Source organism: Scyliorhinus canicula, chromosome 7 (genome assembly GCF_902713615.1).
Source record: "Scyliorhinus canicula chromosome 7, sScyCan1.1, whole genome shotgun sequence".
Lineage (NCBI taxonomy): Eukaryota > Metazoa > Chordata > Chondrichthyes > Carcharhiniformes > Scyliorhinidae > Scyliorhinus > Scyliorhinus canicula.
The window spans coordinates 118,781,794-118,803,931 of record NC_052152.1 but is presented as its reverse complement, the minus strand read 5'-3'; the positions used below and the strand labels follow the sequence as shown (position 1 = coordinate 118,803,931).

Sequence of the window (22,138 nt, the reverse complement as noted above, 5' to 3'; positions counted from 1 at the left end):
ACAACAGGATATAGATAGATTGGAGACTTGGGCACAGAAATGGCAGATGGAGTAAAATCCAGCCAAATATGAGGTGATGCATTTTGGAGGATCAAATCTATGTTATTATACTCTAAATGGCAGAACCCTCGGGAACATTAACATACAGAGAGATCTGGGCGGCAGGTCCACAGTTTCCTAAAAGTGGCAGCACAGGCTTCCGGTGGCGGCCATGGAGTGAGTGGTGGCTCCCACTCAAGGTGGTATTTTTCAGTCCTTTCCCCGTCTGAAGGGCGAAGTTTTTGGATCGAAAGAGGTGTCAGAGTACCTGGAGAAGGTGTAACTCCTCTGGTGTGGCTAGTGGATGGATCCATGAACTAGGAGTGGGGCAAGAAGAAAAGAGTGGCTGGAACAGGAGAGTCTTCGTGGTGCGGCAGAGGTTAAGATGGCAGAGGGCAAAGAGGCTGTTTTTCCCAGCCAGTGGTTAACGGAGCAGTTAGTGGAGTTTCTGAATGCTAAGTTCAGTCAACAGAGGAAGGAGGCCCTGGAAGACCTGGCCAAAGTGGTGGAACCAATTAAAGCAGTGATCGAGGGAGTGGAGCAGAGGCTGGAGTCCCAGGGCCGGGCGATCCAGAAAGTGGACGAGGAGTTGGGGGAGCACGGGGAGCAGTTGGCCTCTTTGGTGGCTGAGGTGCGGGTAATGCGGGAGACCCAGAAAGGCTGAAGGAACAGGTGGAGGATCTGTAAACTACTCTGGAAGGCAAAATTTGAAGATTATGGGGATGCCCAAAGGCATCGAAGGTGCGGAAGCTGGCACATATGTGGCTAAAATGTTGGAGCAGTTGATGGGGGATAGAGGCCTTTGACCGTCCCCTGGAGCTTGACCGGGCACATAGAATCATGGAATTTACAGTGCAGAAGGAGGCCATTTGGCCCATCGAGTCTGCACGGGCTCTTGGAAACAGCACTCTGCCCAAGCCTACACCTCTATCCTATTCCCATAACCCAGTAACCCCACCCAACACTAAGGGCAATTTTGGACACTAAGGGCAATTTAGCATAGCCAATCCGCCTAACCTGCACATCTTTGGACCGTGGGAGAAAACCAGAGCACCCAGAGGAAACCCATGCACACACGGGGAGAACGTGCAGACTCCGCAGAGGCAGTGACCCAGCGGGGAATCAAACCTGGGACCCTGGAGCTGCGAAGCAACTGTGCTAACCACTATGCTAACGTGCTGCTCATCAGCACATAGGGTGCTGATGGGGAGGCCGCAAGCAGGTGAGCCGCCAAGGGCGATGGTGGTGCGGTTGCACCGCTTTCTAGATAAAGAGAAGCTTCTTCGGTGCTCAAGGCAGATGAGGAAGTGCACCTGGGAAGGGAACGAGCTGCGTGTGTACCGGACCTGGGTGCAGACTGGCGAGGAAGGCCGGGTTTAATCGGGTCAAGGCTGCCCTCTTTAAGAAGGGGATGAAGTTTGGGGCGTTGTACCCGGCCTGCATCTGGGTGACTTTCCAGAAGCGTGAATATTATTTTGGCACGCCAGAGGAGGCGATGGAGTTAATGAAAGAAAATAGACTGGCAGGAGAAAGGGGACATTGACCGTTGGAGGAGTTTGTGAGGATGTTTCTTTGTTCTGGGGGTTTAGAGGGAGTTGGGAGGGTAGGGGGTTTGGAGGTCTTGGGCAGGGGCCATCATGCTAGCTGGGCAGGCGAGTTAATGGGAGCGCAGTGAAGGGTTGTCAGGAGATAAGAGCAGGGATGGGGAGTGAGGTGGTTGTTTTGTTTAGGAAAGTGGGGGGGATGGTTGCTGACAAGGGAGTGGTTGGCGTGGTGCAGCTGGAAAGGGAGTGATGCAGTGGATATCTGAAGGTGGGCCAGGAGGGTCGGGTGACGCGGGCCGGGGGTTGGCCCAATAAAGGGATGGTTGATCAGCAGGAGAGGGATGCGGGGAATGGCTGGCGTTGTCGAATATAATGAACTACTACTGGGAGGTGAACATTGCCATGGTTAGGAAATGGGTAATGGAGTAGGGATCGGCATGGGCGAATGGGATGGATGAAGGCGGCTTCTTGTAGGGGAACAAGCTTAAGCGCATTGTTAACAGCGCCTCTGTCCTTCTTGCCGGTCAGGCACTCAGTGAGCCCAGTGGCGGTGTCGGCCTCGAGGGTGCGAGAGCAGGAGAGGCATCATTTGGGACTGGAGGGTGCCTCGGTGTAGTCACCAATCTGTGACAATAATAGGTTTGCACTGGGGGAGGTTGGATGCAAGGTTTTAGGGGTGGCGGCAGGTAGGGATTGAGCGATTCAGCCCCGTTTGTAGGGGCTAGTTTTGCAAAATTGAAGGACCTGGGGGAATAGTATGAGCTGCCCAGGGGGAATGGTTTCAGGTACCTTGAGGTTCAGGATTTTGTGAAAAGAGAGAGGTGCCGTCTTTTCCAGGGTTACCGCCCTTAAGGTTGCAAGACAAGGTGCTGTCGAAGGGGGAGATAGGGTAGGGGAAGGTGTCCAAGGTCAACAAGCTGATGGATTGGGAGTGGGCCCCGGTGAGGATATAAAATATAAGTGGGAGGAGGAGCTGGGAGGGGATGTGGAGGCCGGGATGAGGCCCTGCGGAGGATGAATGAATCCTCGTCGTGTGCGAGGCTAAGCCTCATTCAGTTTAAAATAATTCACAGGGCACAAATGACGGTAGTACAGTCTTTTTGAGGGGGTAGAGGATAGGTGTGGGCGGTGCGCGGGGAGGCCCATGAATCACGTCCACATGTTCTGGGCACTTCCAAACCTAAAGGGGTTCTAGCAGGGGTTTGTAGACTTAATGTCCGAGGTGTTGGGGGTGAAGGTGGCCCAGAGTTCAGAGGAATCGATATTTGGGATGTCGGAAGACCCGGATGTCCAGGGGGTGAGCGAGGCCGATATCTTGGCCTTTGCCTCCCTGATAACATGGAGACGGTCTTACTTGGATGGAAGGACTTGGAGCTGCTGTAAGCGGGGTTGTGGGTGAGTGACCTAGCTGAATTCCTGAGGCTGGAGAGGGTCAAGTTCGTCCTGAGGGGGTCGATTGATGGGTTCGCTCGGAGGTGGAAGCCGTTCATTGACTTCTTTAAGGAGGATTCAGGAGTCATCAAAGGAGGGGGGGTGTGAGGAAGGTGGGGGGGGGGGCATTAAAATGGGGAAGGCAGGATGGGAGCAGGGGGTAAGAATGGGTGCTGGGAGAGTGGGTGTTGCTTATTAATAATGTATCGTTTTGCTTCTGCTTTGGTTTGCTTTTATGAAAATGCCTGAATAAAATATATTTTAAAAAAAGTGGCAACACAGGTGGCCAAGGTGATTAAGGCGGCAAATGACATGCTTGTCTTCATCAGCTGGGGCATTGAGTACAGGAATTGGGAAATCATGTTACAGCTATATGAAACTTTGGTTAGGTCGCATTTGGAATATTGCGTGCAGTTCTGGTCACCACATTTTCAGGACGTGGAAGCTTTGGAGAGAGTCAAAGAAGGTTCACCAGGATGTTGCCTGGTCTCAAGGGTGTTGGCTATGAGGAGACGTTGAATAAACTATGATTGTTTTTACTGGAAAGATGGAGGCTGCTGGGAGACCTGATAGAGATCTCCAAAATTATGAGGCATAGACAGTTGTAGATAGAGACTTTTTCCAAGGGTGGAAGTGTCAATTACAAGGGGGCACAGGTTCAAGGTGAGAGGGGGAAAGTTTAAGGGAAATGTGCGGGTAAGTTTTCTATGCAGAGAGTGGTGGGTGCCTGGAAATGTGCTGCCAGAGGATGTGATGGAAGCGGGCACATTAGCAACATTTAAGAGGCATCTGGATGGACACATGAATAGGCAGGAAAAAGAGAGATATGGACTGAGTAAGTTTGTTTTTGTTAGGGCATCATGATGGGCACAGGCTTGGAGGGCCGAAGGACCTGTTCCTGGGCTGTACTTTTTTTTGTTCTCAATGATTGTTTCTGACACATTCCCCACGATAGGCATCAACAAATTGTTGTATCTGATTTACAAGTTACAGTATAGAGAAGAGGAGGTGTGCTGTACTCACTTATTAGTTTTACTCTCCACCAGCAGCCATTTGTCTTCAGCCACCAAGTGAACAGATTTCACTCGGATTGGCAGGGATATGGAATGGGCACGGCCCTCGAGAACATCCAACACATCCAAGAAATTCCTACAAAATACAAGAATCTGTCACCATGCATCCTGCTCAAACATGCTTTCATCAACCACAAACAGATTGTCTTCTCCAAATCGCAGTTTCAAACCAACTGTGAAAATGCAGTGTAGATTTTGAAACTGCGGGACACACTGCAGTTCTGTGCTTTCATCAGTCTGCTGCAATGTCACATGAGGAGAATCAAGAGGAAGTGTGGGCGCAATTCTCCGCACTCACGACGGTGCGGAGAATAGCGGGGTTCGTAAAATTTTATGGCCACGCTAGTCTGACGCCCTCCCACTATTCTCCCCCCCCCCACGCCCGACTCCCGATACGAATCGCTGCCGCCGTTTTTTTACGACCAGCAGCGATTCTCAGCTGGCCGATGGGCCGAGTTCCAAGCCCTTTACGGCTGTTTTTACGAACGGCAAACACACCTGGTCTGGCCGTAAAGTGCCGATTTTTAAAACCATGGCACCGATTGGCACGGCAGTACCACGGCCGTGCCAAGGGTGCCATGGGCCCGCGATCGGTGCCCACCGGGCGCAGCGGGCAGCGGGTCCGATACTCTTTGTCCTTCTGCCGCCCCGCTGTATCACTTCGCGGGGCGGCTGAGGGGCATCCCGGCCGCGCATGCGCGGGTTTCGCGCAAATGCGCGATGACGTCATCCGCGCATGCGCTGGTTGGAGTCTTCCAATCCGCGCATGCGCGGCTGATGTCATGTGACGCGTCAGCCGGCGCAAACTCTGGCAAGCGGGCTTAACAAAATTCATTAAGCTCGCAATGCCGGAGTTTACGGCGGCGGCATACTAGCCCCGCCCGCGGACCAGAATCGGTTCCCGGTCGGGGAGGGGGAGGCTGGCGTCAAACCCGCCCGGATTTGACGCCAGCCTTACGATTTCTCCCTCTCTGGGAGAATCGCGCCCTGTATGTTTGGTCAGGCAGGGTTAAAAACTGGCATCAAGAAAATGGGCACACAGGCATAATGTTCCTCCCATTTCAAGATGTGGAGATGCCGGCGTTGGACTCAGGTCACCTGAGGAAGGAGCAGTGCTCCGAAAGCTCGTGTTTGGAACATACCTGTTGGACTTTAACCTGGTCTTGTAAGACTTCTTACTGCGCTCCCATTTCAAAATCACCCATACTGTCCTTATTTTGTTTACACTGTCATTTACTATGTAAATGTTTTAAAACTGCCATGCTGAAATTAAACCCTGCTGCCATTAGAAGGCACTGTACAATTGCATTTTTAACCATGGCTACAGGAATTGATACTGGAGAAGGTTGCTAAAACTTGCGTGCAGTAACTCTATAACTCCAGGATCCTGATCTGCAACCGTGCCAAAAACCAATCTGTTCTTCCTTGGGTCAGACACTATCTGTGAACCACGCTTTGTTGAAAACTGTCCATTCATTTTCGAGAAATATTGCTAATACAGACAAAATGGACGGAGGCAATTAGTTGTTCTCTTATTTTGTTTACCTGCCTAATGGCTATTTGACTGCAGGGGGAATCCGAAACATGGGTGATTTCCCCATCCCCACACCCACATGGATAACCAAGTCCCAGTGTAGCCATCTAGCTGAGGGTAATTTCTTGGTAACTGTGCAGCGAATGAACCTGGAGCTATCCAAGTCTATACAGTTCAATGTGATACAAAGCCAAGTGTGACACACCAAGGAGCCCAAGGAAAATAGGAGTCAATGCAAACCGAGGGAAAACTTTCCGCTGGTTGGAGTCTTACCTAGCACAACGAAAGATGGTTATGGTTACTGGAAGTCAGTATTCTCAACTGCAGGACATCAGTGTAGGAGTTCCTCAGGTTAGTGTCCTAGGCCCAACCATCTTCAGTTGCTTCATCAATGACCTTCCTTCCATCATAAGATCAGAAGTGGGGATGTTCACTGATGACGACACAATGTTTTTGCTATTCGTGGCTCCTCAGATACTGAAGCAGTCGATGTCCAAATGCAGCAACACTTCGGCAATAGAGTGGCTGTAGCACAGTGGTTAGCACTGTTGCTTCACAGCGCCCCATGTCCCGGGATCAACTCCCGCTTGGGTCACTGTCTGTGTGGAGTCTGCACTTTCTCCCAGTGTCTGCGTGGGTTTCCTCCGGGTGCTCCAGTTTCATCCCACATGTCCCGAAAGACGTGCTTGATAAATTAATTGGACATTTTGAATTCTCCCTTGGTGTACCCGAACAAGCGCCGGAGTGTGGCAATTAGGGCATTTTCACATTGCAGTGTTAATGTAAGCCTACTTGTAACACTAAAAGGTTACTGTTATAATATTTAGACTTGGACCGACAAATGGTAAGTAACATTCACACCACACAAGTGTAAGGCAATGACCATCTCCAACAAGAGAGAATCTAACCATCGCCCCATGACATTCAATAGCATTGCCATTGCCAAATCCCCCACTATAAACATCCTGGTGGGTGGCCATTGAGCAGAAGCCAATATTGCACCAGCCATATAAATACTGTAGCTACAAGAAATTAGGGGTGCGATTGCCCCAAAAGGGAACAAAGTCCCCTAAGCGAATACATTTAGTCGCGTGTTTCCCGGCGCTCGCAGTGCCGATATCACATGGCTACTCAACACAATTTGCGATGAATAAGGGGCCTGAACAGGGAACTCGCGGCCAAGGCTGCACAGAGTCCCATTTTGTGCAGTGGGGAGCTCTGCTCGCCGGAACTCCCCAATGTATTGAGAGATTGGGATACCATTTTGAAATGTTGACCCGATCACCGAGGCCCTGAAACGATCCCTGACCACCCCCCACAGCCCGAATGCACTATAGGAGAGTCCCTAGGCCCCTCCCAAAGACTCAAAGCTGGGCACGCCCAGCCCGATTGCGCACGTGCAAAAAATGCCAGCTTTTCTGCATCCTGGCAGTGCCCATTATAGCTGGCAGTGCTACCTTGGCAGTGCCAGGCTGGCACCCAGGTGGCACTGCCAAGATGACAGGCTGGCACTGCATGGGTACCAAGCTGGCATCAGCAGTGCCAGGGTACCTACCTGCCGAAAGGGCATGAAGCTGAGGGCCTCCGATCCCTTTGGAGACCCCCACAAGTGCCGTTCCATCTGGTCCCCGTTTGTTGGGACCACTGCTGAATGGAAAAGGGGATAAATCCCAAAGCCTCAGTTATCTTGGGAATCTGCACATCAGTGTAAGGCAAACTGCCTCGCTCTAATATGCAGATTTACCAAATAGTGATACTGTCCATTGTGAGCGGGATGTATGTCGCAATGTCTCGCGAGATTGTGTTGGATCTCGCGGGGCATTGCAAACCGGCTAGATCACGGGAGCGGAGTCTCCAGCTTTCATTTGCCATGCTGCGCCATAGTGAGCTGCTTTTCCGGCACAGTGGATCGTGCCTTAGGCTGCCTGTGACGAATAACTCACCTTCTGACAGGCCCCAAAGCCTGTCCACAACTTATAAAGCACAAGTCTGGTGTGTGCTGGAATACTTTCCATTTGCCTGGATGATTGCAGCTCCAACAACACTCAAGAAGCTCAACACCATCCAGGACAAACAAAACCACTTGATTGGCACCCCATCCACAAACGTTCACTCCCTTCACCACCGACGCTCAGTGGCAGCAGTCTATACCATCTACAAGATACACTGCAAGAACTCACCAAAGTTCCTTTGGCAGCACCTTCCAAACCCAAGACCACGACCATTACCTACAAGTTCCTCTCCAATTCAATCACCAACCTGAATTGGAAATTTCCTTCACTGTCGCTGGATCAAAATCCTGGAACTTCCTCCTTAACACCACAGTTGGTGTAAGTTCACCACATGGACTGCAGCGGTTCAAGAAGGCAACTCACTACCACCTTTTCAAGGAAAATTAGGGATGCGCAATAAATGCTGGGCTAGCCAGCGATGCCCACATCCTTTGAATGAATAAAAAGTCAGTGTAATTACATAGCAAGCCTAATTTCCATGGGATCTACGGGGAGTGGAGCAGCATGCAGTCTAAGTACTAAGCTTATTGAAGAAAAAACAATTCTTACCCTTGTTCCTTGTAGAACACAAGCCAGTTTTTGAGTGAAAATTCCTTGCACATTTTGTAAATATTCTATAAATTAAAATCAAAAAGTCATGTTAATATCTTGCTTGAAAATAACTTGTGAGTAAAGTACGATTTATGAGCAAAACCGTAATCTTCCAGACTTTACAGCTGTCTGACCCTGAAAGGTTTTGAGCTAAAATTGGGAACTATTTCTGGTCAGCGAGTTAGTAAGTAACGAAAATTTTAATTCAATGCCAAAAGAACAATGTTTGGGAAACTAGTTTGACCCAGAGGTTGTTAAGCCATGGAATGCCCAATCAGTAACATAAATTCTTTTAAAAAGGAAGTGGATCATTTTTGAGACATGGAACCTTTCAATGCCCGGAGATCGGGTGGTGGACTGAGAGTCAACAGGTAAGTTCTTTAAACGATAATAGAAATAACATTTTTGCATTTGTTTACATAACAAGGTCTTTGAGCTTTGATCAACCCATAACCTGCCCAACCTCTGCCTCATTGGTATTCCCTGTATCCCCAATTTCCTTTCCCACCCCACCCCCTGTAACCACATCCCCTCCCCCATTCCGCAATTACCAGCAGTGCCTTCAGCTGCCTCGGCCCTAAGCTCTGTTCTGGGAATTCCCTCCCTAAACCGCTCTATCACTCTCTCCACCTTAGAACTTACCACTTTGACCACATTTTCAGACGTATGTCTGAATATATCCTGATGTGATTCAATAGAAATGCAAGCTGGCACTGTGATTTGTATCCACACTGCTCAGGCGTTCCACCTCTTGAACCATTACTCTTTACATAATAAACACTGTGATGCTGTACTCCCAGCTCAGAGTCTTGGCTGCAGATCGGTAGCTTAACGTCATTGCACGATTCTGCTAATCATATTCAACAACAACAATTTGTACTTACTTAATGCCTATAGCGTAGTAAAATGTCACGAGGTGCTTTGCAGGAGTGCTTTTAAGCAAAACTTGACACCAATTCACAAAAGGGGAGATTCAGACTGGCACCAAAAGCTTAATGAGGGTTGTTGAGCTGGAGAATATTACTGCGGTAAGGGGAAGGGCATAGAGGGATTTAAAAACAAGGATGATAATTTTTAAATCAAGATGTTGCTTAACCTGGAGCCAATGTGGGCCAGCGGGCACAGGGGTGATAGGGGAATGGGATATGATGTGAGTTGGGACAAAGGCATGACGTTTACAGAGAGTAAAAATGTGAGAATAATTTGAAATAGTCAAGCCCAGAGGTAACATATTTATGTTACCTCTTGGCTGCAAAGAGACATAGATAGAATGCAGAGCTGGGCTGAGAAGTGGCAGATGGTGTTTAACCCTGAAAAGTGTGAGGATGTCCATTTTGGAAGGACAAATATGAATGCAGAATACAGGGTTAACGGTAGGGTTCTTGGCAATATGGAGGAGCAGAGAGATCTTGGAGTCTATGTTCATAGATCTTTGAAAGTTGCACTAAAGTGGATAGCTGTGAAGAAGGCCTATGGTGTGTTAGTGTTCATTAGCAGAGGGATTGAATTTAAGAGCTGTGAGGTTATGATGCAGCTGTACAAAACCTTGGTAAGGCCACATTTGGAGTACTGTGTGCAGTTGTGGTCGCCTCATTTTAGGAAGGATGTGGAAGCTTTAGAAAAGGTGCAAAGGAGATTTATCAGGATGTTGCCTGGAATGGAGAGTAGGTCTTATGAGGAAAAGTTGAGGGTGCTAGGCCTTTTCTCATGAGAATGGAGAAGAATGGGGGGCGACTTGATAGAGGTTTATAAGAGGATCAGGGGAATAGATAAGAGTAGACAGTCAGAGACTTTTTCCCTGGGTGGAACAAACCATTACAAGGGGACATAAATTTAAGGTGAATGATGGAAGATGTGGGAGAGAGAGAGAGAGAGAGAGAGAGAGAGAGGGGGGGGGGGGGGGGGGGGGGGGGGGAGGATGTCAGAGGTAGGTTCTTTACCCAGAGAGTAGTGGGGGCATGGAATGCACTGCCTGTGGAAGTAGTTGAGTCGGAAACATTAGGGACCTTCAAGCGGCTATTGGATAGGTACATGGATTACGATAGAATGATGGGGTGTAGATTAATTTGTTCTTAATCTAGGACAAAAGTTTGGCACAACATCATGGGCCGAAGGGCCTGTTCTGTGCTGTATTTTTCTACGTTCTATTTATTGAGGTCTTCAGCAGTAAATGAATTAAGAGTCAGGTGAAGTTATAATGTTGGAAATGGGTGGCTGTAGTGAAAGTACAGATTTGTGGATGGACGTTTATCTTGCAATCAAATATGTAAATCTTTCAGGTGATTTCTATATCAATAAAATACTGGCAACTGATACTGATACTAAGAAACTGTGATTAATCCACATTGCATCTTTAAATTGTGTCCTGATTAGAGCAGAAGTGTAACCCTTCCGCCAGTTCTGCCACCACGGTGGTATTGGGGCAAAACCCCCACCCACGACAGACAATCATTGGGAGCTCTCCCCCACCCCCACCACCGTAGAAGTATTGTCGGTGTACCCCCACTCAATGGCCGTGCCTACTCCCCCTCCCCCCACCATACAAAAATGGAACTCGGCCCCCTTCCCCCAAGGATCTGCCCCAGCATAGAATTACATAGAATTTACAGAGCAGAAGGAGGCCAACCAGCCCATCGGGTCTGCAACAGTCCTTGGAAAGAGCACCCTCCTGAAGCCCATGCTTCTATCCCATCCCTGTAACACAGCAATACCAGCTAACCTTTGGACACTAAGGGGAAATTTAGCATGCCCAATCCACCTAATCTGTACATCTTTAGACTGCTCCCGGGAACAGGTGTGCATTGACAGACTGACCTGGCAGTGTGAAGCTGTACCAGCGGTTAGTGCCCTGCCCTCTATCTCCAGGGACTATACTTACCTTTGTGCCGCTGGAGGGATCCCCTTGACTGAATCCTGCTTTTAAAAAGCTGTGGTAAACCTTGTCGACGTGACGTGAATATTTAGGGGAGGGTGGGTGGGAGATCATGTGGTGGGGAGGCCCTTATTAATATTAAAATTTAATAAAATCCATTTAAATGAGGTTCCCCCCCTTTTGTAAGCGTGAACCTCGTAAATTCGTCTGTGATGTGTAGGGAAACTCGGGAAATGCAATTCTCTCCGGATTTTCTGCCCATGTTGCTGTTGGCGATTGTGGGCTGAAAATCTGCTCCTCTCCTCTCTGGGGCAGCACGGTAGCATAGTGGTTAGCATAAATGCTTCACAGCTCCAGGGTCCCAGGTTCGATTCCCGGCTGGGTCACTGTCTGTGCGGAGTCTGCACGTCCTCCCCGTGTGTGCGTGGGTTTCCTCCGGGTGATCCGGTTTCCTCCCACAGTCCAAAGATGTGCGGGTTAGGTGGATTGGCCATGCTAAATTGCCCATAGTGTCCTAAAAATTAAGGTTAAGGGGGGGGGTTGTTGGGTTACGGGTATAGGGTGGATACGTGGGTTTGAGTAGGGTGATCATGGCTCGGCACACATCGAGGGCCGAAGGGCCTGTTCTGTGCTGTACTGTTCTATGTCCTAATAAGAAGACAGGGAAGGAAAGCTGGGCAGCATTTTAGTGGGAATAAGGCCAAGGGAGCAGGAGGTGAGTCTCATGATGAGTTCAAAGAGGACAGGAAGGGAGGTAGGAGAGAAAATAGAGAAAGACGTGAATTCGGAGTTAGGGCAAGTGGTGAGCATTAGAAGCAGTTTGGGGAGGGGGGGGGCGGGGAAATCTGCAGGGCAGGCGGATCAGATGGCCTCAAGATTAGTGATAAAGGCGGCACGGGCTCCTTATGATTGTTGTTGAGAGGTGAGGATGGTGGAGGTGGAGGAAATGGGTTTAAGAAAACTTTCTGCAGTAGGAAAACAAAATTGGGAGTTAACTTTGCATTCCAGATGAGAGCAGTTCTTTGGGTGATCCAGCCAGATCTCGTGGCTAAAGCAGGCTTGTTTGGTGCACAGTAACATGGTGTTATGTTATTGGACGAGTAACCCAAAGGCTTAATGATCTCGAGGCACAAATTAAAATCCGACCACAGCAACTGGGAAATTAAAACTTTGTGAATTAGAACATAGAACATTACAGCGCAGTACAGGCCCTTCGGCCCTCGATGTTGCGCCGTCCTGTGAAACCCCTCTAAAGTCCCTCTACACTATTCCCTTATCGTCCATATGCCTATCCAATGACCATTTGAATGCGTTTACTGTTGGCGAGTCCACTACTGTTGCAGGCAGGGCATTCCACGCCCTTACTACTCTGAGTAAAGAACCTACCTCTGACATCTGTCCTATATCTATCTCCCCTCAATTTAAAGCTATGTCCCCTCGTGCTGGACATCACCATACATTTGGAATAACAAAGCTAGTTTCAGTGATGTTCGCCATGAAATTACTGAATTGTTGTAAAAATCCATCTGGTTCCTAACGGGAAGGAAATTTTCTGGTTTCACAGTTTGGCTCTCTACATAACTAAAGATCCAGAGCAATATGGTTGACTCTAACCTTTCCTCTTAAGTGACCCAGCAAGCCACTCACTAGTATCAATCTATGGTTTTCACCAAACAGACTGCAGTGGTTCATGAAGGTGGCTCACCACCACTCCCTCAAGGACAATTAGACAAGGGTATATATTTCCACCCTCATCAGCTATGCCCACATCCCATAAATGAATAAAAAGAAAACATCTTTTCAAGTCTACATCCCTCGGAGTTAAAGGAGTAGTCATGAGGTTGTATCGGGGAAGGGTATGGTGAGACTGGTGACTAGGGTATTGAAGATGGAGGTTAGGATATGGATGAGTGAACCAATAGCTGCACAACTGTTGGCACTGAACTGAACCTGCGGCTGGAAAGTTGAGATTTTGAAAATGCATCGTAAGTAAATTGCAGAATAGTTTTTTCCAGAAACAAGTAGTGTTGAGAGGGGAACATGGGCAGAGAATGATACAAGGAAATGATCAGAGAAAGTTCTGTCCGTGATTGTCAAGAGTTGGGGGTGGTATTGCTGCATTTTCTCACAGTAAATCCTGGGTAAAGCGAATTTATTACACAAGAAAGCTTGAAAATCAGATTTCTTCAATCCACAGATCAAACAATTTAAAAAACCACAGAAAGGTGAAAAATCATGTGGTACATCAACTGAAGTCCTGACCTGCTCTTCTCTACTCGCCCACCAGTGTGGTTTCTTGGGAGGTTGCTGATCTTTTCCAGAGATGATACGACTGACTGTGCAATTGGTCAGGTTCAATAGCAAGATCGCATTACTCTGCGAAAGAGAAACAAAATCATAAATTACATTGAATCTACAGCCAAGGATCAGACGATTCAGTCCAACGCATTCATGGTGGTGTTCATGCTCCTTCATCGTAGCAATATGTCCTATTCCTTTCATTGGGGCTATGGGGTTGTGGGGATAGAGCAGGGGAGTGGCCCTGGGTAGGGTGCTCTTTCAGAGGGTTAATGCAGACTCGATGGGCTAATTGTAGGAATTCTACAATTTTATGAAATAGAAAGGGATGGTTAAGGGGAATTGTTCCATGGGCAGGTGCAAAGAAGGTAATCTATTTCAGCAATTTCCCAGAGATCAGCAATGCAGCCATGAACTGGTCAATCTTCGTGCTCTGTACACTATCTGTAAGGTCAGGGAACCAATCCATATGATTGTCCACCTGGAGAAAGCTACCAAAGTCCTTGTGACATAGCAGTACACATCAGGTTGAACATGCCGAACTGTTCTATTTGCCAATCTGCTACACTTTTCCTGCTGAGCTGTTCAAAGCCTGAGGCCTCTGACATGCTACCCTGTGGTCAGCATGTGAAGCCACCACAGGTCCCCTCATCAGGTGGGCCCTCAGTGCACTTTGCCTGGCTCACTGGAAGTGCAGAAGCTGCGCAGGGGAATCCTTGGAGAAAAGTTGATGCAGATTCAGCAGCCTGCAGCCATACCTCTCATGGGGCAGGAATAGGCTGGGTTTGGATGGCGGCTTTTGAAGCACAAAATTGGAGCAAGTTGACAAATCCCTTTAGGGAAAGGGGAGCACTGAAGGAGTCCAGACAAGGAAATGAGGAGCTACCTCCTCAGAAATAACGGCTGTGCGGGAAGGAGTGGCAGAGCAGGCAACTGCGGTCTCTGAGGTTCAACAAGACATGTCCCAAATGAGGAAGTCCAGTTTGAATAGTGATCTCCGTGTGGAATGGTTTGCAATGCTATGTCTATACCACACAGCACGCTTCCTTCCATCTTCTCTGGCTGCAGATTAATCTGCAGCGATTTCTAATCTTTACACAGCCCTTGAATGTTTAATTTCTTACAGTCAGTTGGTGAAGGTGAGGGCAGTTCTTTACTCAGTTTTAGATTTTTCACAAAGTAAAACATTACAAATGTATAGTTCTTATCCCTAAACCCACTACCACTGTCAATAAGCATCTCCTACTACCCTTTGAGCATATCAATTAAAAAAAATTGACAACCCTTCAAAGCAGCACTGTAACAAAAATCAAAGATGTTAACAGAAACTTATCAAATTAAATTAAAATAACATTTTGAGTGTCCTTTTATATTAATGTGAGTACAACAAATACCTAATTAAATAAATTAACTAATTAACAAGCCCTCAAAGGGGATGTAACAAAAAAAAACTTGAAAGGAAACAATCCAAGGAAAATAAAACAATAATCCTGGGGCTGATGATGCGCTCCAGTCCCTGGAGTCTCACCAGTTGCAGAAAGACTCGAGCTTTGCACTGGTGGGCACCGTGCACCTCTCTCTCTGATGATACCAGGTGCAGAAATAACCACAAAAGAGAGGCAGGCAGTCAGACCAAATGACCCCCCTCAACTGCCCATTGCCTGGACCTGTTAGTGGCCACGTTGGCCAGGTCCAGGAGTAGGTTTACAAGGAAGTTCTCCGTACCGCCTGCCATCATCCGCATCCTCGCCGCACCAGGTGGCCAAATATTTGACCACAGATAAATCAGAAGATGTCTGAAATGATTGCCACTGAACAGGACAGAGGAATAGGCCAGACCTGTGATACATACAACAACACTCACAGCACCCCGGTTGGTCACCCTGCTCCATCATCATTTGTCCGCCTATCATATCAGAAGTGGGGTTCGATCCCACATCTCCAGTTGGAGACCAAAATCCCCACCCCACAATGGGAGAGGACTAAGTCCTTGAGTCTTGCACTTTAGACCACTTGGCCATCCTTTTTATAAATGTTTTTTTATTGAGTTTTCATATTTTATATATGACAAATTACAAATTATTAGAGAGAAAAAAAGAAAACACAAAAATTTAACATGTATATTTACAGGTAAGCATCTTCGTAACAACAATTGTGGCCGCCCCCTTTAGCTGGCATACATATTTTACATTCCCCAATATGGCCGAGGCACATGTTTATAGGCATTTATTTATAGTTTGGTTTTGGGCCTTAGCTTGCCATCAAACCCCCATAACGAACCCATAACCCCCCCCCCCCCCCCCCCCCCCCCCCCGCCCCCTCCCGGGCTACCTTCCCCCGATTCCCGTCCATTTTACCCTGATTCTTGGCCACCCAACTATTCTTCCTCTTGTACGTTGGCCACAAACAGGTCCCGGAACAATTGCATGAATGGCTCCCACGTTCTGTGGAAGCCGTCGTCTGACCCTCGGATGGCGAATTTGATTTTCTCCATTTGGAGAGATTCCGAGAGGTCGGACAGCCAGTCTGCAGCTCTGGGTGGTGCTGCTGACCGCCAGCCAAACAGGATTTTACGGCGGGCGATCAGGGAGGCAAAGGCAAGGGCGTCCGCCCTCCTCCCCAGGAATAGATCTGGCTGGTCTGAAACCCCGAAGACCGCCACTATCGGACATGGCTCCACCCTCACCCCCACCACTTTGGACATAGCCTCGAAGAAGGCTGTCCAGTACTCCACAAGTCTGGGGCAAGGCCAGAACATGTGGGCGTGGTTGGCCGGGCCTCTTTGGCACCGTTCACATCTGTCCTCCTACTCATACGGTTTCTCGAAGAACCTAATCATACGGTTTCTCATTAAGTGGGCTCTATGTACCACTTTTAGTTGCGTCAGGCTGAGCCTTGCGCACGTGGAGGTGGAGTTGACCCTATGCAGTGCTTCGCTCCAGAGTCCCCACCCTATCTCCATCCCCAGGTCGTCCTCCCATTTCCTTCTTGTTGCGTCCAGTACGGTGTCGTACCTTTCTATCAGTCGGTCATACATGTCGCTACAGTTCCCTTTCTCTAGGATACTTGCGTCCAGTAGGTCTTCCAGTAGTGTCTGTCGTGGCGGTTGTGGGTACGTCCTTGTCTCCTTTCGTAGGAAGTTTTTGAGCTGGAGGTACCGCAGCTCGTTCCCCCCAGCTATCTGAAATTTCTCTGCCAGTTCGTCCAGTGTTGCGATCCTGTCGTCCGTGTATAGGTCCCTGACTGTCAGTGTCCCCCCGTCCTGCCTCCACCTTTTGAAGGTGGCGTCAGTCAGTGCTGGTGTGAACCTATGGTTGTTGCAGATGGGAGCCTTGTCCGACATTTTGGTCAGGCCAAATTGCTGCCGCAGTTGGTTCCAGGATTGGAGGGTGGCTGTCACCACTGGGCTGCTGGAGTGTTTTTTGGGTGGGGATGGGAGTGCTGCCGGGGCGAGGGCCCGGAGGGAGGTTCCCATGCAGGAGGCCTCCTCCGCACGCACCCACTCGGCTTCTGGCTCCTGGATCCATCCCCTTACTCGCTCGGCTGTTGCCGCCCAGTGGTAGAATTGTAGATTCGGGAGGGCTAGCCCCCCCCCTGGATTTTGTTTTTTGTAGGACCTTCTTTGGGATCCTAGCATTTTTACCCCCCCATACGAACGCCATGATAAGTTTGTCCAGCGCTTTGAAAAAGGCCTTGGGGATGTAGATCGGAATGGATCTAAACAGGAAGAGGAACCTGGGCAGTACGTTCATTTTGATCGTCTGGACTCTCCCCGCGAGGGAGAGCGGGAGTGTGTTCCATCTTTGCAGGTCCTTTTTCACTTGGCCATCCTGACAAGTTAGTGTCTCTTTAGATGTTCTTTTGAAAGAATATTGTATGAGCCTTACTGTTGAGTCCCTTATTTCCCATTTCTTTCACTTTGTGGTTATCATTTTGATTCATGGATGTTTAATGGACATTTACTTTTAAGTTAAGCAAGGAAATGAGGAACTCAAAAGTGTCAAAATAGTGCACAGTGTAAGCTTTTGAACAGCAGAACTCAGGCCTTTTTGCACCCGAGAGATCAGAGGAATTCAGTTCGATTGGTTGGTTAGTGGCCATTAAATTGACTAAAGCCTGTATTCTGCCCGTCGACAGGCGGTGATTGTGTCCTACCCGAGTGGGATGGTTTTCAGAGGACACAAGAAGTGACAGTCGAATCATGGATGTTGAGAGGATCAATTTTGATTGTCTGCCTGCCTCTCTCTCCAGAAATACTATCTGCTGTTTTTCTGAACCTGCAGGGAGGTTATTTGAGACCTGGATGAATCAACGACCCCTCCCACCCGGCTTACTCACTCTTCCAACTTGTTCCATTGGGCAGGAGATACAAAAGTCTGAGAACACTCACGAACAGATTCAAAAACAGCTTCTTCCCCACTGTTACCAGACTCCTAAACAATCCGCTTATGGACTATAAAATAATGTGGAGCATCGATAAAGTAGATAGTCAACATCTTTTCCCAAAGGGAGAGGATTCTAGAACCAGAGGGCATAGGTTTAAGGTGAGAGGGGAGAGATACAAGAGAGACCAGAGGGGAGAGTTTTTCACACACATCTGGTGAGCATCTGGAACAAGCTGCCAGAGGCAGAGGTGGGTACAATTTTATCCTTTAAAAAGCAGTTAGACACTCACATGGGTAGGGTGGGTATAGAGGGATATGGGCCAAATGCAGGCAAGTGGGATCAGCTTAGTGACAGAAACTGGGCGGCACAGACCAGCTGGGCCAAAGGACCTGTTTCCATGCGGTAAACATCTATGGCTCTATGACCTGATTAATACTACACTCCTGTACGCTTCACCCGATGCCGGTGTCTATGTATTTACATTGTGTACCTTGTGTTGCCTTATTGTGTATTTTCTTTTTATTTTCTTTTCTTTTCATGTACTGAATGATCTGTTTGAGCTGCTTGCAGCAAAGGTTTCACTGTATCTCGGTACACATGACAATAAACAAATCCAAGCACTGTGAAAACTATTACAGACTAAGAACAAAAACCTCAAACTGAAAGGCCTTCAATGAAGAAAGGTGCACTGGAAGATGTCCATCTGAAACAAGGACATTTATCCTTTTACTTTCATCATTATTTCACACCTTCTTTCCCTTCTGTGTTTGCCTGTCTTGTGTAGAGGGTGCTGCGAGTTAAAATATTATAATTAGATAGTAGTTAACCAATTATATTTGCTGCTTATATTTGTTATTGTTATTAATAAAATTAATCGTGTTTAAATTTACAAACCTGGTGACTAGTTATTGGGTAGCAAAAGACCAGAGACTTTGGGTGTTTTCTAAGAATTATTTGTTAATTTCAATTGTTGTTGTGACTCCAGGTCAAGTGGGGCTGGAATTGACCATGCACTAGCCCAGGATGTCATAAAAATGTAAATCAACAAAATAAAATACTGAAAGGAGTGACAGCCCCTGATGGGGTACTGCAACAAAAAGAAAATTTCAAACAGAAACTGAGCCAACTAAATTAAAATGGTGTTCCCAGGACTGATGTAACACTCCAGCTCCCATGGTGCCCACTGGTCACGGAAGGCCTCAAACCTACCAGTGGACACTTCATGCTCCCTTTCCAGGGACATCCAGCTTTGAATGTAAGTGACTCTATATCTGCACAAGTAGTTATTCAATGAGTGTCCCCCATCTATATACACTTAATCTTAATTTATACAATGAACATTGGTGATTATGTCAGAGCATAGGAATGTAGGGGCAGGAGCAGGGTATCCCATATCCCACCCTTTCAACCTGCCCTTGTATACTGTTTGTTCTTTCAGCATATCTGGCATATATCAAAAGTGGGATTCGAGCCCACTTCTCTGGTCGGAGATCAAAACCCCCACCCAACAATGGGAGAGGACACAGACCTTGAGTCTGGCACCTTAGACCACGGCATTCCTGAGCCCTACCTTCCCAGCTCGAAGAAACCTTAGGTCTCTCATTCCTGGCTCCTCATTGGAGAGTGAAATATTCGGTGACAAGGGAGTGAAGATGAAGGGCCCCTTTTACCCCCCCCCCCCCCCTCTCAAGTGTCCAGGTAGTGACATGTGTTCAGGGGCTTGCTGCTGACTGCTAAAAGAGAAGCCCTCAGGCATATCAACTGTCAGCCACTCCTGTCGCTGGGGTTACATTCTGAGGACGTGTCACATTAGGTAGCAGGAAATTCTCACTATATGACAACAGAGACTACACTTCAAATGAGCCAACGTCATTAGTTGTATCGAAGCTTGGGACATCCTGTGGTCAAGAATCAATGCAAGTCCTTTTCTTTATTTCATGTCACGAAAAGGATGAATCGGAAATTAAAGAAAGGCAGCTGCAGCACGAGAAGAAGGATAGGAGGAGATTTGATAAAGGTGTTCAAAATCATGAGGCAGCTGGACAGAGTAGATAAGGAGAAACTGTTCCCACTCGTAAAAGGATCAAGAATGAGTGGGCAGAGACTTAAAAGTGATTTGCAAAGTAGGCAAATGTGATGTGGGAAAAAACTTTTTCATAAACGAGTGGTTCGGGTTTGGAATGCACGGCCTGGAAGTGTGGCATTAGATGATTATTTGAATAAAAATAATGTGCAGGAAAAGGGGAAAAGGCGAGGAAATTATACAAAGTTATGAAGCTCATTTGGAGAGCCGATGCTGACACGATGGGCCAAATTGCCTCCTTCTGCACTGTAACAATGTTGTGATTCAAAATGTGGGCGTGGCTGAAAACGCAATGGTTGGAGGAACACTGGTGTTTATGGTAAAGTATATGCCTGTGTTGTATCTTTAGACGAACAGTACAAAAGACATAAATGGGTTCAGTGCAACATAGAGGTTTGTTACATAAGTCTTCACTGTACAAAGGCTGGTACTGGACTAAGGGCTAAAGCCAGCGAAGTAACCAATGCGGTCACATACTTCACATGACTCGGTTCTTAAAGAGACATTGCACACAATGACAATAACCCATTTAAATAACTGGCTAGTTGTCCAGCGACGGTGGCCGCGGGTTAGATTATGTTGGTCCACTAGTCCAGAATTGATTTTGCAGCAAATGGATTTCATAAAACTTGGAGTTCAGAAAGTAGCCATTCGGCCCATCGAGTCGGCACCGGTCCTTAGAAAGAGCACCCTACTTAAGCCCACATTGCCACCCTATCCCCGTAACCCAGTGGCCCCACCTAACGTTTTTTTTTGGACATTAAGGGCAATTTAGCATGGCCAATTCACGTAACCTGCACATTTTTGGACAGTGGGAGGAAACCGGAGCGCCCGTAGAAAACCCATGCAGACACGGGGAGAACGTGCAGATTCGGCACAGACAGTGACCCAAGCCGGGAATGGAACCTGGGATCCTGGCGCTGTGAAGCAACAGTTAGTGGCTGAATCATATATTTTTAAAGTTTTGAATCACCTGGGCTTGCCTCAGTCAAATGACCAACCCGCTTCCAAGAATAGCCCAAATCAGTTACATAATAACCTGTCTCATTTCCAATCACTGTAACAGACGGTAAAGGTTACAAAGTGGTCTTCAAGCCAGTGCCATCAAATAATCCCCATTGTCGGCTTTGTTATGGCCTTATTGATCTACTTCTAGACATTAGTATTTTTTTGCTCCCAGAACCCTTTGTTCATTAGCCCCATAACTTTGGTATGTCTCTCACCAAAGGGTGGCACAGTGACACAGTGGTTAGCACTGCTGCCTCACAGCACCAGGGACCAGGATTCAATTCCAGCCTTGTTCTCCCAGTGTCTGCGCGGGTTTCCTCTGGGTGCTCCGGTTTCCTCCCACAGTGCAATGATTTGCTGGTTAGGCGGATTGGCCTTGCTAAATTTCCCCATAGTGTTCAAAGATGTGCACGTTAGGTGGGGTTACGGGGATAGGGCGGGGTAGTGGGCCGAGGTAGGGTGCTCTTTCAGAGGGTCGGTGCAGACTTGATGGGCCGACTGACCTCCCTTTGCACTGTCGGGATTCTATGGTCAAAATGTAATATTTCATACTAACATGCAACTCACCTTCTATACCCTATCAAACACTGACCAGGTGTAATAGTGCGAAGGTATGCATGATAAAATCATGGGTTCATTTCCAAAGTACACTCACTGGTCCCAGTCGTGAATACTGAGTGGCGTAGCCTAGCAACTCAGACATTGTGAGTTCAGTCCCACCAGCAGGAGTTGAACTTGAACTCAGTGCAAAGCCTGTCATTTATGGGCCAAGACCAGAACATGCACATGAAAGGTTGTAATTTGTTATTAAAACCTAACCTCAGGGAGCCCCCAGGGGATGAGGCGGATATGAGGGATTTCTTTGGGAGGAGGGGGGGGGGGGGGGTAGACGGGTGTTGGAGTATCCTAGAGTAGGTGAGGAGGAGAGGGCAGGGCTGGAGGAGTCAATGGGGATTGAGGAGGTTCAGACGGCAATAGGAAAGATGCAAATGGGCAAGCTCCGGGGCCGGGTGGGTTCCCGGAGGAGTTTTATAAAAGGTTTTCAGATAGGCTGGCTCCTCTGTTGGTAGAGATGTTTAAGGATCCTGTGGCTAAGGGGGCGCTCCCGATGGAACAGGCATCCATTTTGCTGTTGCTAAAAAAGAATAAGGACCCGGTGGAGTGTGGGGTCGTACAGGCCAATATCCCTGCTGAATGTATGCCAAGGTTCTTGCCAAGGTGTTGCTGCTTAGGTTGGAAGAGTGTCTTCGGCAGGTGATTGGGTAAG

General features: G+C 47.9%; 1 protein-coding gene across 1 annotated transcript in view; it reads right to left on the bottom strand.

Annotated features, from left to right (window-relative positions):
• The window catches only part of vwa8 (von Willebrand factor A domain containing 8), a 489,820-nt gene that overhangs the window by 129,398 nt on the left and 338,284 nt on the right, over positions 1 to 22,138 (bottom strand). Inside the window, exons 30-32 of the mRNA XM_038802772.1 lie at positions 13,359 to 13,472; positions 8,183 to 8,247; positions 4,038 to 4,163 (exon numbers count right to left, since the gene is read on the bottom strand). Coding sequence (XP_038658700.1) covers positions 4,038 to 4,163; positions 8,183 to 8,247; positions 13,359 to 13,472 — 305 coding nt within the window. The remainder of the gene's footprint in view (positions 1 to 4,037; positions 4,164 to 8,182; positions 8,248 to 13,358; positions 13,473 to 22,138) is intronic.